General features: G+C 44.2%; 1 protein-coding gene across 2 annotated transcripts in view; it reads right to left on the reverse strand.

The window, feature by feature from the left end:
- cables1 (Cdk5 and Abl enzyme substrate 1) overlaps nucleotides 1–15,590 on the reverse strand; it is a 242,271-nt gene that overhangs the window by 160,395 nt on the left and 66,286 nt on the right. For both annotated transcript variants that reach the window (XM_070876480.1, XM_070876471.1), the window contains exons 2-3: nucleotides 6,716–6,787; nucleotides 6,098–6,190 (exon numbers count right to left, since the gene is read on the reverse strand). In XM_070876480.1, the coding sequence (XP_070732581.1) occupies nucleotides 6,098–6,190; nucleotides 6,716–6,787 (165 nt within the window). The remainder of the gene's footprint in view (nucleotides 1–6,097; nucleotides 6,191–6,715; nucleotides 6,788–15,590) is intronic.

A 15,590-nucleotide genomic window follows, 5' to 3' on the forward strand; every position in this document is an offset into this window, starting at 1 on the left:
AAGCGAGTCTTGGCAAATACATGATCAAACACGAGAAGGGAAATAGAAAGCAAAGAACATGAGCAAGGTAAAAGAGACAAACGGAAATCCTGTCTGAGGAAAGAGCAGTACTTCTTCAAGGTGGACATTCCGAGAAGAGAAGTGACAGTGAATTAAACACATGAATTACACCTGATTGAGGTGCATCAAATTATGAGTGGCCTGGATAGAGTGGATAGGAAGGACCTGTTTCCCTTGGCAGAGGGATCAACCACCAGGGGGAATAGATTTAAAGTAATTGGGGGCAAGTTTAGAGGAGATTTGAGGGGACATTTCTTTACCCAGAGTGTGTGGGGGTCTGGAACACATTGACTGAAAGGGTGGTCGAGGCAGAAAGTCTCACCACATTTAAAAAATACTTGGATGTGCACTTAAAGTGCAGTAACCTACAGGGCTACGGATCAAGAGCTGGAAAGTGGGATTAGAACATAAGAAATAGGAGCAGAAGTAGGCCATTTGGCCCCTGGAGCCTGCTCCTCCATTCAATAATATCATGGCTGATCTGATTAGGCTGGATAGCTCTTGGTCGGCCGGCATGAAATGGCCTCCTTCTGTGCTGTAAATTTCTATGATTCTATGATTTCTATGAGGAGAGAAACTAGAAACTAGAATTTGGAAGGCAGAGGAAACAATTGGTAGAAAATAGACAACAAGGGAATTTGGCAGTGCTAAATGGTGTAGACTTCAATGCAAGGAGTCTAGGAATAAGACAGATGTGCTGAGAACACAGATAAATACTCGGGAGTATAAGAACATAAGAAACAGGAGTAGAAGTAGGCCATAAGCCCCCTCGAGCCTGCTCCGCCATTCAATAAGATTATGGCTGATCTGATCATGGACTCAGCTCCACTTCCCTGCCCGCTCACCATAACCCCTTATACTCATATCGTTTAAGAAACTGTCTATTTCTGTCTTAAATTTATTCAATGTCCCAGCTTCCACAGCTCTCTGAGGCAGCGAATTCCATAGATTCGCAACCCTCAGAGAAGAAATTTCTCCTCATCTCAGTTCGAAACGGACGGCCTCTTATTCTAAGATCATGCCCTCTAGTTCTAGTCTCGCCCACCAGTTGAAACATCCTCTCTGCATCCACCTTGTCAAGGTATTACTTAGACATGGCTGAAAGAAGGGCAGGTATAGCAGCTCAACATTCCTGGTTACAGGGTTTTCAGATAGGATAGAGAGGGGGATAAAAAAGGAGGGGGGCTGCAGTATTGATTAAAGAAACAATTACAGCTGTGACGAGGGATAATATGTTAGAAGGATCATCAAATGAGGCCACATGGGTTGAATTGAAGAACAGAAAAGGTGTGATCACACTGCTGAGAGTGTACTATAGACCCCCAAACAGTCAGAGGGGGATAGAAGAGCAAATATGTAGGCAAATTCTGAGAAGTGCAAAAAATATAGAGCATATGGGATAGAATTAGTGTGAAAGCTATAGAAGGAGCAGAATTCCTAAAATGCATTCAAGAGAACTGTTTTAGCCAGTATGTAGCAAGCCCAACAAGGGAGGGGGCGGTTCTGGACTTAGTTTTAGGGATTGAGCTGGGCAGGTGGAAGGGGTATCAGTGGGAGAGCATTTTGGTGCATAATTCAGTTAGATTAGGGTAGTTATGGAAAAGGACAAAGATAGACCAGCAATAAAAGTTCTCAATTGGGGGAAAGCCAATTTTACTAAGCTGAGATGTGATTTAGCAAAGTGGACTGGAAACAGCTACTGGAAGGTAAATCAGTGTAAGAGGGAGGCATTCAAGGAGGAGATCCTGAGGGTTCAGAGTAAGTACGTTCCCTTAAAGAAAAAGGGTGGGACTAACAAATCTGGAGCCCCTGGATGTCAAGGGGCATATAGGGTATGATAAAGAAAAAAAAAAGCAGGTTTATGACAGAAACCGAGGGCTCAATCCTTCAGAAACCCTAGAGGAGTATAGAAAGTGCAGGAGTGCAATTAAAAATGAAATTAGGAAAGCAAAGAGAGAGCAGAAAAAATTGTGGCAAGTAAAATCAAGGAAATTCCAAAGATGTTTTCTAAATACATTGAGAGCAAGAGGATAACTAAAGAAAAAAAAAGAAAGACCTATTAGAGACCATAAAGATAATGTGTGTGTGGAGGCAGAAGATGCGGGAATAGTTCTTAATGAATACTTCATGTCTGTTTTCACAAAAGAGAGGGGCGATGCAGACATTGCTATCAGGGAGGAGGAGTGTGAAATATTAAATGAAATAAACATAGTGGAGAGAGGAAGTATTAAGGGGTTTCGCAGCCTTGAAAGTGGATAAATCCCCAGACCCAGATGAAATGTATCCCAAGCTGTTAAGAGAAGTAAAAGAGGAAATAACACCATTTTCCATCATTTTCCAGTCCTCTCTGGCTACAGGTGTGGTGCTGGAGGACTGGAGGACTGCTAATGTTGTACCCTTATTTAAAAGGGGATAAAGGGATAGACCGAGTAATTATAGACCAGTCAGCCGAACCTCGGTGGTGGGAAAATTATTGGATAAAATTTTGCAGGCCAGGATAAATCTTAATTTAGAAAAAGACACGGATCAATCAAGGATAGTCATCAAGGATTTGTTAAGGGAAGGTTGTGTCTGACTAACTTGACTGAATTTTATGAGGAGGTAACAAGGAGGGTCGATAATGGTAGTATGTTTGATGTAGTGTATATGGTTTTTAGCAAGGCTTTTGATAAGGTCACACATGGCAGACTGGTCACAAAAGTAAGAGCCTATTGGATCCAGGGCAAAGTGGCAATTGGATCCAAAATTGGCTCAGAGGCAAGAACCAAAGGGTAATGGTTGATGGGTGTTTTTGTGACTGGAAGGCTGTTTCCAGTGGGGTTCCGCAGGGCTCAGTACTAGGTCCCTTGCTTTTTGTGGTGTATATCAATGATTTAGACTTGAATGTAGAGGGTATGATTAAGAAGTTTGCAGATGATACAAAAATTGGCTGTGTGGTTGATAAGGAAGAAGAAAGCTATAGACTGCAGGATGATATCAATGGACTGGTTGGGTGGGCGGAACAGTGGCAAATGGAATTTAATCTGAAGAAGTGTGAGGTAATGCATTTGGGGAGGGCTAATAAGGCAAGGGAATATACACGAAATGGTATGACACTGAGAAGTGTAGAGGAACAAAGGGACTTTGGAGTGCATGTCCATAGATCCCTGAAGGTACCAGATCGATAAGGTGGTTAAGAAAGCATACAAAATACTTGCCTTCATTAACCGAGGCATAGAATACAAGAGCAACGACGTTATGCTTGAACTTTATAAAACACTGGTTAGGCCGCAGCTGGAGTACTGTGTGTAGTTCTGGTCACTGCATTACAGGAAAGATGTAATTGCACTGGAGAGGGTACAGAGGAGATTTATGAGGGTGTTGACTGGACTGGAGAATTTTAGCTATGAGGAAAGATTGGATAGACTAGGTTTGTTTTCTTTGGAATAGAGAAGGCTGAGGGGAGACCTTATTGAGGTGTATAACATTATGAGGGGCCTAGATAGAGTGGATAGGAAGAACCTATATCCCTTAGCAGAGGGGTCAACAACCGGGGGCACAGATTTAAAGTAATTGGTAGGAGGCTTAGAGGGAACTTGAGGGGGATTTTTTTTCCACCCAGAGGGTGGTGGGAGTCTGGAACTCACTGCCTGAAAGGGTGGTAGAGGCAGAAACCCTCACCACATTTATAAAGTACTTGGATATGCACTTGAAGTGCCGTAACCTACTAGGCTACGGACCAAGAGCTGGAAAATGGGATTAGGCTGGATAGCCTTGTCGGTCGGCGCGGACACGATGGGCCGAAATGGCCTCTTTCTCTGCTGTAAATTTCTATGATTCTACCGTTCCCCAACTATTGATTTTTTTCTAATCACACTTTTTTTTGCTATTTGATTATTTTAACAAAAGAAAAATATAATGAAAGAAGTGGTTCGATTACCCAAATGGGAAGGCGAGATCTGATCCAATCAACTAGAACTAAGATCTTGATAGATAATTGGACAGTGCCCAGACTTGGTAAATATCGATATTACAGTCATTGCATTAGGAGCTACAGACAGCACACCAGTGAGGGCCCAAAACAGAAAGCAAAAGGACTGAGGATGTGCAGAAATGGAGAGATAGTTGTGCAAAATCAGACATACAGGGCTAGTACAAATGGAACCTCTCCAGGGCGGACTACTTTTTGATCAGGTGGTGGAGTAAGGTCAGGAAGTCTGTTCCGTACCTCCCAAAAGAGACACAGTCAAATAAAACCTACTGGGGCCGAGCTTTAATGAATAGTTAGGAGTCTTAAATTATCAACGAGGCCTTGTACCAGAATTAATCGTCCTCATTCTGGAATCCTTTTAACAACCTGCAATCATCAGTCTATCTGTAAAAAGGTAGCAGTTTTTGATGAGCCTCTAGTCATATGACACTATTTGTAAATCTGAAATATTTCACTGGAAGTATCTCATCACTTGGGAACATTGGGGTGTTTTTCTATGTTAAATATCTTGTTCATGAAAATAAGAAGATTTTTTAAACATGAAACTAAGGGACAGATGGCAAGTGGCCACAGGACATCATATATTCCATCACAATACAATGCTCTGATAATATCCAACAGTACTGGTGCTAAAATCAGTCATGTAAACAAAGAAAGAAAGAAGGAATTTGCATTTATATAGTGCCATTCACAACCTCAGATTGCCCCAAGGTGCTTTACAGCCAATTACATACTTTGAAGTGTAGTCATTGTTGTAATGTAGGGAAAAGTAGCAGCCCCACAACAATGACATAATGACTAGATCATTTGTGGTAGTGATGTTCGGTGAGGGATAAATATTGTCCAGGACACAAGTAGATCTCCCATGCTCTTCTTCAAAAAGCATGTCATGGGATTTTGGACATCCACCTGAAGGGGCAGATAGGGCCTTAGTGCAGCACTCCCTCAGTACTGCACTGGAGTGTCAGCCTAGAATACGTACTCCAGCCTCTGGAGTGAGACTCGAACCCACAACGGTCTTAAAGGCAAGAGTGCTACCACTGAGCCATGGCTAGAAACATAGAAACATAGAAAATAGGTGCAGGAGTAGGCCATTCAGCCCTTCTAGCCTGCACTGCCATTCAATGAGTTCATGGCTGAACATGCAACTTCAGTACCCCATTCCTGCTTTCTCGCCATACCCCTTGATCCCCCTAGTAGTAAGGACTTCATCTAACTCCCTTTTGAATATATTTAGTGAATTGTCCTCAACTACTTTCTGTGGTAGAGAATTCCACAGGTTCACCACTCTCTGGGTGAAGTTGTTTCTCCTCATCTCGGTCCTAAATGGCTTACCCCTTATCCTTAGACTGTGACCCCTGGTTCTGGACTTCCCCAACATTGGGAACATTCTTCCTGCATCTAACCTGTCTAAACCCGTCCGAATTTTAAACGTTTCTATGAGGTCCCCTCTCATTCTTCTGAACTCCAGTGAATACAAGCCCAGTTGATCCAGTCTTTCTTGATAGGTCAGTCCCACCATCCCGGGAATCAGTCTGGTGAATCTTCGCTGCACTCCCTCAATAGCAAGAATGTCCTTCCTCAAGTTAGGAGACCAAAACTGTACACAATACTCCAGGTGTGGCCTCACCAAGGCCCTGTACAACTGTAGCACCTTGCAGAATCAGGATGTTGCATCACTTGATCCAAGTAGTCCCAGGCCACACATATGCTATTACTATCGTACGTTGCTCAGCCCTAAATCCCCAAGTGCCATTGTCACTTAGTATATATCAATGAGGTGCGTACAGTAAAGCACCAAATTGTATACTGTCCAATAACAATAGATATTCAAAGCTCTGGTAGCTGCTCCTTCCCCATAGGTATACTATTGTGAATTGCTGCGGTTGCTTGGAGACAAGGCTCTTACTGCCAATATAAGGTTTATCTACTGAACTCTAAACTAAAATGCCATGGAAAAAAAGTGTTCTCGCCCTCTGACTCATGATTAACAACAGCCAACACTGAACACTGCTGGAACCCAAATGTTTGACAGGAGATTATTCTTTATAAACATTTGCACCATACCTGCCGTTTCTGGTGTCATGCTGTCGCATATTTTTGATAAAGTGAATTTTCTTAAAGCTCTTTGGTCTGGGTGAACCGGATAGTGTCCTACATCTGCAAAAAAGGCAATAAAAACACAAACCATTACAGTGAATGAAATCAAGTTCCTTTCTCAATTACTGGTGCCTGAAATAGACAGTAACAAAATGTAACGGCAGTGTAATTCTCCTATAAAGGATCCAACTTACACCATTAATGTGACTGATATTGGCTTCCATTGTGGACAATACCATTTGAACAAAAGGTTGGGTTACATTAGTATTTGCATCCAAGCTGAACATCAATATGTTCTTTTTAGTGGAGAATCCCCTTCATTGCCAACTAATCCAGACATGCTTCAGTGAAACATATACCAGTAACCCATCTCCTGGTGTAGTAGAGTTGGGACTAACCCACATCACACAACCTGACAAGACTGGGTCCATCTGGAAACTTACTGTTTGACAGAGTAGATACAATTTTGCTGTATAACCTGTGCAACAATGGTGCTTACTTGATGGGATGGTGTCAGTATTCCATTGGCTAAAGGTGTAAAAGCATAGTCAGTTATGTTAATGACGGCACTGGTTATTTTCATACCTCCGTAATGGAGCATTTTCCTCAATGTCTTCCAGAGTTTCTAATGAAGAACGCTGAGAAATCAACCGGCGCCTGGAAGGAATAAGAGGAGCACACAGTGAATCTTCACGTTATACACATTCTCTGGTGCACACATCACTGGATAGGCCCAAAGTGCATTCTTGCACAAGATGAAAGGACTCTGTGGGGCCGAAATTCAGGGTCCGGATAAGGCGGCCATGCGGTGGAATCGAGTGGCCGCCGTGTTGCAGTCCATTGGCCGCCATGATCCAAATTCACCTCTGGGATTATTCAGGCAGTCACCACTTCCGCCCCACTGCTACCGACCGCCCCAAGCGGGTCATCAAAGCGTGCACCGCCGCTCTCCTGCACCTCCATCCCACTCTGTGCGAAAGTTACCTCAAAAAATCCACGAGCCGTCTCGCGGTGCTCCCGACATCTTTTTCTGTCAGTGTACCTTGTCTTTTTGTGAATGAGCCATGGTAGCGCAGTGGCCCTTCAAGGGGAGGGCTCACTGCCGCTGCCGCCATGTTTTTTTTTGCCGGCCGACTTCCCGATCCGGGTTTGGCCGGGCCGCCAACAGGCAGCCTGGCACCCGCTTCTTGGGTGTCAGGCCGCTGGCCTGGCTGAGACCCTCCCTGATGGCCCAGTGGCCGAACCTTTAAATGAGGAGACGTGGTGCGACACACGCACACTGACGTCACCACCACTCCGCTGCTGAGACTCCGTCCCGCCTCCACTTCCGCCCCTCACCAGCACTTACCGCCGCACTTCCGCCCCCATTGTGACCGACTTCCGGTCCGCTCCAAAAAAATTGTCAAAGAGGTGAAAATGGATCAAGAGTCTGCCTTGTCGGACTGAACAGTAAAAAATCTAGAAAAAGGTAGGTGCGCCAGCTTTCTGGCGGGCCTGAATTTCGGCCCCGCAGCTGTAGAACAATGGGATCAAAAAATTGGGGGAGGAGGAGATGATAATTCCAGCAAAGTCTCCAGTGGCATTTTTATACCAAGTTCCAAAAATATTTTGACAGTTAGAAATTTCCACTTTTCCATGGTATAATGACACAGGTGGATTACATTCTTTTGACAGTCAGTCTGATTAGCTTCTCAGAGCAGAGACCGAGGAAGGGATCTTTATGATGTACGTGATAATCTACATATTTATTTTAGTGTTATCTCAGCAGGGGCAGGGAGGTGGCTCACTTCTCACAATTCTGTCCAGGGAATAGGCAACACAGCATGTAGAGTGATGTCCAACAGTTGGAGGCACTGCTTAAATCCCAGCAATGCTAGACCTAGGAAGGGTTTGGCAATGCAATTTGGCTGATGTGTGCTAGCTGCTCCCTTTCTTAAAATATTGCTAGGGCTAGTAAGTTCTACTAAATAAACTGATAATACAAGACTTGATAGGTGGCCATTGTTTGATAGTGCAGCTTGTATACATAGGTGCACACAACATTGTTCTTTATGCTTTAACTATCCTTAAATAAGACAATATTTTAATTATTCCAAGAATCTAGCTATGATCTGTAGAGGATTAAATTAAATAATTTAGAAGTTAATTAATTGGGATAATGAATTGGTAAATATTCCTCTTAGCTCATAAACAAATAACCATACATTAGTCTGGAAATTCCATATGATAAAACTTTAAAAATTTGGAAAATTTATAAATTAACTTTAGAAAAGATCTACAAATGATTTATCACACACTGATATCTCCATTCGTACCTATTTCCATAAACTGTATCATACTCCAGTGCAGTGCGATACTTGAGGGCCTAAATCCCCCAGGGCTTCTGCTTGTCACCCACAGTAACTCCAGCAGAACCCTCAGAAAATGGCAGAGATTAGCTTCTATCATATACAGGAGTTCTGACTTGCTTTACAAGGGGTGAAATATGCATCACCACCTTACAATGCCCACATAAGTGACTCGGGGCCAAAGGTGAAGACTCCCCACACTGAGGGAGTGCTGCACTGTCAGAGGCGCTGTCTTTCAGATGAGATGTTAAACCGAGGCCCCGTCTGCTCTCTCAGGTGGAAGTAAAAGATCCTATGGCACTAATTCAAAGAGCAGGAAAGTTATCCCTGGTGTTCTGGCCAATATTTATCAATCAACATCACTACAAAAAACAGATTATCTGGTCATTATCACATTGCTGTTTGTGGGAGCTTGCTGTGTGCATATCGGCTGCTGCATTTCCTACATTACAACAGTGACTATACTTCAAAACGTACTTAATTGGCTGTAAAGTGTTTTGGGACGTCCTGAGGTCGTGAAAGGTGCTATATAAATGTAAGTCTTCCTTTCACTCCAGTGACTTAATTCGGAGCCAATGGGATATAAATTTCTCGCCGCCCGGTTTCTGTTGGCTCCCAGGGATGCCTGAAAAACCACAGGACTCGATATCGGGTTGTACGTCTTTCAGACATTCTTCGGGTGTAGCCTCGTTGTGCCCATTCTACCTCTGTAAAACGAGCTCAATAAGGTCCAATTTCTACTCTGATGTATCTGTGGTGGGCAGTGAGGTGGGGTGGCATCCCGAGGGACTTCAGCTCCTGCTACTACTCTTAAATGGAGACAATATCCTGGATTTTTGGGGTATCAAAAATATTGCCCTTGGGTTAGATGCCGCAAAAAAAACCCCTGGCCACAAAGCCCTGGCAAACTTTTCTTTTAATTTATTCGCTCATGGGATGTGGGCGTCGCTGGCAAGGCCAACATTTATTGCCCATCCCCAATTCCTTTGAGAATGTGCTGGTGAGCCGCCTTATACAACTGAGTGGCTTGCTAGGCCATTTCAGAGGGCAGTTAAGAGTCAACCACATTGCTGTGGGTGTGGAGTCACATAGAGGCCAGACCGGGTAAGGACGGCTTCCCCAGTGATTTGCGCCGTTTTTTTTGAGCAGGCTGCTCTTTTTGGCCTGTTGAAAAACCACAGTTTCATCAATACATCTGCACCAGCGTAACTCAGTTCGTTACGATTTTTTTAGGTCAGTTTTTTTTTCCAGCTAATCAGCCACCTACGCCAATTTTGGCCACTTAGGGAAGTTTGGCCAGCTGAAAGTTACTCCAGCATATGTGGCCTCTACAGAAAAATCTTCCGGAGAGTTAAGGAAATCGGCGCAGCAGATGCCCAGACACACTAAAAAGAATTGAAAAACACAAAAGCAGCAACTTACTTCCAACCCCACCCGAAGGCTGTCCAGTCCCATTTTCGGTCCCTGGTTCTGAGTGAGTCTGAGACTGAGACTGGGAGTGGGAGTGGGAGTGGGAGTGGGAGTGGGAGAGAGAGAAAAAAAACACATTCAGGAACGAACCGGGGACAGAGAATGGGACCGGACCAGCAAGCCCTTCGGGCGGGGTTGGAGGGAAGTTGCTGCTATGTGTTTTTCAATTCTTTTAATGTGTTTGGAGCTGGTGGTATGCTTCACTTTGCAGCCTCAGCTCACATTGTGTCCCTAGTTACCATGGCAGCCCGAACTTTTTTTACGCAGATCAAGTCCCCATCCCCAAAACTAAAGGTCGGGTTACGCCACGCAAAAATGAGGAAATCCAACGGGGAAACTTAGAATTTTTTTTTGGTGTATTTAGGCCCAAAAAAATCAGGCGTAACTCATCAAGTACGGCAAGAAAATGCTTTGGGGAAAATTGAGCCCATGGTCATCATTACTGATACTAGCTTTTTATTCCCGATTTATTTAATTCACCAGCTGCCGTGGTGGGATTTGAACTCTTATCCCCAGATCATTCATGCAGGCCTTTGGATTACTAGTCCAGTAACATAACACTATGCTACCATACTCAGGCTCCATGTGTGCTTGTACCTCTTACTGCCTGAGTTTGCCCTGTTTAAATATTGCAAACTTGGTGGTTTGAAAATCTGCCTCAATGGTGGATAAATTCTAAATCATACAGCAAGAGCCATTTGTATCCAAAGGCTGACATCTATGGAAATTAATATGAACGTTGATTTCAATTTCATATGTGGCCTCCTGCACCCAAATGGCTCACAAAGCTAGGGCACTCATGCATTAAGTTATATCACAATTCAAGTTAGAAAAATAGAATTCTCAGCTTCTTGATTACATTGGGGTCATTTTCTGACTTTGGACTGCTGGCAGAGAGTCATAGAATCATAGAATGGTTACAACACGCAAGAAGGCCATTCAGCCCATTGAGCCCGTGCCGGCTCTCTGCAAGAGCACCTCAACTAGTCCCATTCCCCTGCCCTTTCCCCGTAGCCCTGCTTATCCAACTCCCTCTTGAAAGAAGTGATTGAGTTTGCCTCCACCACCCCTTCAGGCAGTGCATTCCAGATCCTAACCACTCGCTGTGTAAAAACATTTTTTCTTATGTCGCCTTTGGTTCTTTTGCCAATCACCTTAAATCTGAGTCCTCTGGTTCTTGACTCTTCTGCCAATGGGAACAGTTTCGCTTGATCTACCCTTTAGTTTATATTTCCTCTCTTCATTCTTTCTACCAAAATATATCACTTCGCACTTTTCTGCGTTAAATTTCATCTGCCACATGTCCGCCCATTCCACCAGCCTGTCTATGTCCTCTCGAAGTCGATCACTATCCTCCCCACTGATCACTATACTTCCAACATCTCCTCTCAACCTTCTCTGCTCTAAGGAGAACAGCTTCTCCAGTCGATCCACGTAACTGAAGTCCTTCATCCCTGGAATCATTCTCATAAATCTTTTCTGCACCCTTTCCAAGGCCTTCACATCCTCCCTAAAGTGCGATGCCCAGAATTGGGCATAATACTCCAGTTGAGGCCGAACCAATGTTTTATGAAGGTTCATTATAATTTCCAGTGTTATACTCTACCTCGATTCATGAAGCCCAGGATCCCAGAAGGTTTTCTCAACCTGCCCATCCACTTTCAACGATTTGTGTATATATACCACTAGGTCTCTCTGTTCATGCACCCACCTTTAGGATTGTACCATTTAGTTTATATTTCCTCTCCTCATTCTTTCTCCCAAAATGTATCACTTTGCACTTTTCTGCATTAAATTTCATCTGCCACATGTCCTCTTGAAGTCTATCACTATCCCCCGCCCCCCCCACTGTTCACTATACTTCCAAGTTTTGCGTCACCTGTAAATTTTGAAATTGTGCCCTGTACACCCACATCTAAGTCATTAATATATATCAAGAAAAGCAGTGGTCTTTGAATCGACCCCTGGGGTACGCCACTATATACCTTCCTCCTGTCAGAAAAACACCCGTTCACCACTACTCTCTGTTTTCTGTCACAGCCAATTTTTTTATCGATTCTGCCACTGTCCCTTTCATTCCATGGGCTTCAACTTTGTTGGCAAGCCTATTCTGTGACATGTTGTAGAACACCTTTTTGGAAATCCATGTACACTACGTCAATCGAGCCTTCATCAACCCGCTCTGTTACCTCAATCAAGTTGGTTAAACACGATTTTCATTTAACAAATCCATGCAGGTTTTCCCTAAATCATAATCACTTGTCCAACTGACTGTTAATTATGTCCCTGATTATAGTTTCTAAAAGCTTCCCCACTACATAAGTTAAACTGACTGACCTATAGTTGCTGGGTTTATCTTTACACCTTTTTTGAACAAGGGTGTAACATTTGCAATTCTCCAGTCTTCTGGCACCACCCCCGTTTCTAAGGAGGATTGGAATATTATGGCCAGTACCTCCGCGATTTCTTCCTTCACTTCCCTCAGTGTCCTAGGATGCATCCCATCCAGTCCTGGTGACTTATCTAGTTTAAGTACAACCAGCCATTCTAGTAACTCGTCTTTACCAATTCTTATCCCATCGAATATCTCTTCTACCTTTACTATGATTGGGCCCATGTTTCCCCCCCCCCCACCGTAAAAATGGCGCACTGACTTTCTAGACTAAAAAGGGCACCGAAAAGTTACCTTCCAATTCTCCCCGCTCCTCAGGACGTCTTCGGCCTCGGTGTGGCGCACCACATCCAGTGGGGGGCGGAGCCAGGTTCCGGCGCATCCTCCAGCCTGAGAGGGACCCGATGCTCGCAGTGGCCGACCCTATTCCTGGCCAAGTGGTCAGATAAAGGTAGGACTTCTAGCCCAGGATTCCTTTCCTACATGTTTTGAAGCTGATTGGCCCTTTTCTTGCAATTCTCTGCAAATAATGTGACGCTGCTCATCGGCTCCCTGGGCAGGGCAGCCCAGTTCGCCAGTCTCGGTCTTGATGTGTGAGCGAATGCGGCAGAGGAGCTTTCGGTTGGCTACGCTGGGAATGGGTGGGATCTCTTGAGCTTTGCCCAGAGGCACTGTTGAAGCCCGTACGCCCGCCATTTGCACTTACACCCGCCGGGGCCGGTGCTGAGGCAGACTGTCGGTCACTCCGGAGAGCCAGTCTGTCGCACTCACTACTTCACATTCCACTGCTCAGTTATTAATACTCCACGCCAAGTACTGTCCACCTGCACCCTTAACTCTATCAGTGAGTTCTCCCGCCCCTATCCCTGGCCGAGTGGCCTCCCGGCCCGCTGACTTCCCTGACCCAGTATGAAGGTAGGACTTAAGTTTTATTTTTTATTTATTTACTTTTTAATTATTATTGATGGTTTTTATGCTTAATGAATGTTGTTGAGAAGGTGTTTAGTGCTCTCACTTCCCTCCCCACTATCTCTGGCTACCTGCGCTGATTTCTTAATTCACCGTGAGATTTTTCTGTGCGGACACAAGTGGTCTCATACGCTAGCCTAAGTTAGTTTGGAGTAACTTTTAGCTGGCTAAACTTGCTTAAGTGGCCAAAACAGGCATAAGTGGCTGGTAAAGTCCCCTTTTGAAAAAAAATGAAACTAAAAAAAAAAACTAACTAACTCACTTACACTGGAGCAAATTAAATGGGCAGAATTGCGATTTTTAAGTTACTCCAAAAAAAATCTAGTTGCTCCAAAAAAAAACACCTGGGGAAATTTGGGCCCTCTATGGCAGCATCTTCTTCCTTGGTGAAGACAGATGCAAAGTACTCATTTAGTACCTCAGCCAGGCCCTCTGCCTCCATGCTTTGGTCTCCTTTTTGGTCCCTAATCACCCCTCCACTTACTACCCGTTTACTATTTAAATGGATATAGAAGTCTTGTCAGGTGAGTCTTTATACTGGAAATTCGAGTGCATGCTGCTTGTGATTTTTGAACATTTAAAAGGAATGATCAGAAAATCATGCGCAACTGACACACAAATGCTCAGTATGTACCCCAGCGGAGGAGGCTCGGTGCCTGCAGCCCAAAGGTGAAAATGTACATTTAAAAGAGTACTTGGACAGAGGGATTTTTCAACTGCTAACGGGTCAAACCTCCACAATAAGTGTGCCAGTCAAATTGTTGGGATTCAACAGACTGTGGCATTAAGTTGACGCACAGAGCCAAACAATGATCGATGAGAAAATTTCTAAACATAACATTGGGGAAATAAAGAAAAAGAGCTGCAGAGTTTAACGTTAAATAGGCGAGACAGGATTAAAGGATTAACTCCGTTATAGAATCATAGAATGGTTACAGCACGGAAGAAAGACATTTGGCCCGTCGAGCCCATGTCGGCTTTTAGCTAGTCCCACTCCCCTGCCCTTTCTCTGTAGCCCTGCTAATTTTTTTCCTTCAGATACTTATCCAACTCCCTCTTGAAAGATAAAACTGAGTCTGCCTCCACCACCCTTTCAGACAGTACATTCCAGATCTTAACCACTCGCTGCATAAAAAAGTTTTTTCTTACGTCGCCTTTGGTTCTTGGCTGATCCCCTTAAATCTGTGCCCTCTGGTTCTCGACCCTTCTGCAAATGGGAGCAGTTTATCGCGTTCTACCCTGTCCAGACCCCTCATGATTATGAACATCTCTATCAAATCTCTTCTCAATCTTCTTTGCTCAAAGGAGATCAGCCTCAGCTTCTCCAGTCTATCCACGTAACGGAAATCCCACATTCCTGGAATCATTCTCGTAAATCTTTTCTGTACCTTCTCTAAGGCCTTCACATCCTTCCTAACATGCGATGTCCAGAATTGGACACAATACTCCAGTTGCGGCTGAACCAGTGTTTTATACAGGTTCATCATAATTTCCAGACTTTTGTACTTGATACCTCCATTCCATAAAGCCCAGGATCTCAGAAGCTTTTTTAACCGCTTTCTCAACCTGCCCTGCCACCTTCAACGATTTGTACACATATACCCCCAGGTCCTCTCAGGTGAACATAAAAGATCCCATTGAAGAAGAAGAGCAGGGGAGTTCTTCCCGGTTATCCCTCAATCAACATCCCAAAAACAGACTATCTGGTCATTAGCAGATTGCTGTTTGTGGGAGCTTACTGTGCGTAAATGGACTGCCGTGATTCCCTACATTACAACCGTGGCTACACTTCAAAAGTACTTCATTGGTTGTAAAGTGCTTTGGGACATCCTGATGTTCTAAGAGGGGCTTTATAAATACAAGCCTACCAGGGCAATGCGCACGGCAAAGACGTCACAATCTCCAGCGAAGGGGATAGGGGCGTCACATCCTACCACCACCGCAAACCTCCTGCCAAAGTTAGTGGGAGTCGTTCATCTCGCCGCACCCGGTTGATAAGTGGATAGTGCCCTGTTATTGCCCCCCTGAGGTGATAAGGAGACTAATTTCTAGGCGTTAGCTTCCTGTCTTTGAGTGCTATTTTGAAAGAATGTAAGGACGACAGCACAGTCCTAGACCAGTGAAGAACTTGAATGATGTACTGAATCAGCAATATAACAGTTCCCATCAAGTGAATTGGGATTTGTGGCTTCAGTGGTACTTGCCTTGTATTACTTGATGTACTGAGTCTCATCTGTAACTGATTGCCATTGCAGCCACTCCTGCACACGGGTGTGATGCT

Source organism: Pristiophorus japonicus, chromosome 1 (genome assembly GCF_044704955.1).
Source record: "Pristiophorus japonicus isolate sPriJap1 chromosome 1, sPriJap1.hap1, whole genome shotgun sequence".
Classification (NCBI taxonomy): Eukaryota; Metazoa; Chordata; class Chondrichthyes; family Pristiophoridae; genus Pristiophorus; species Pristiophorus japonicus.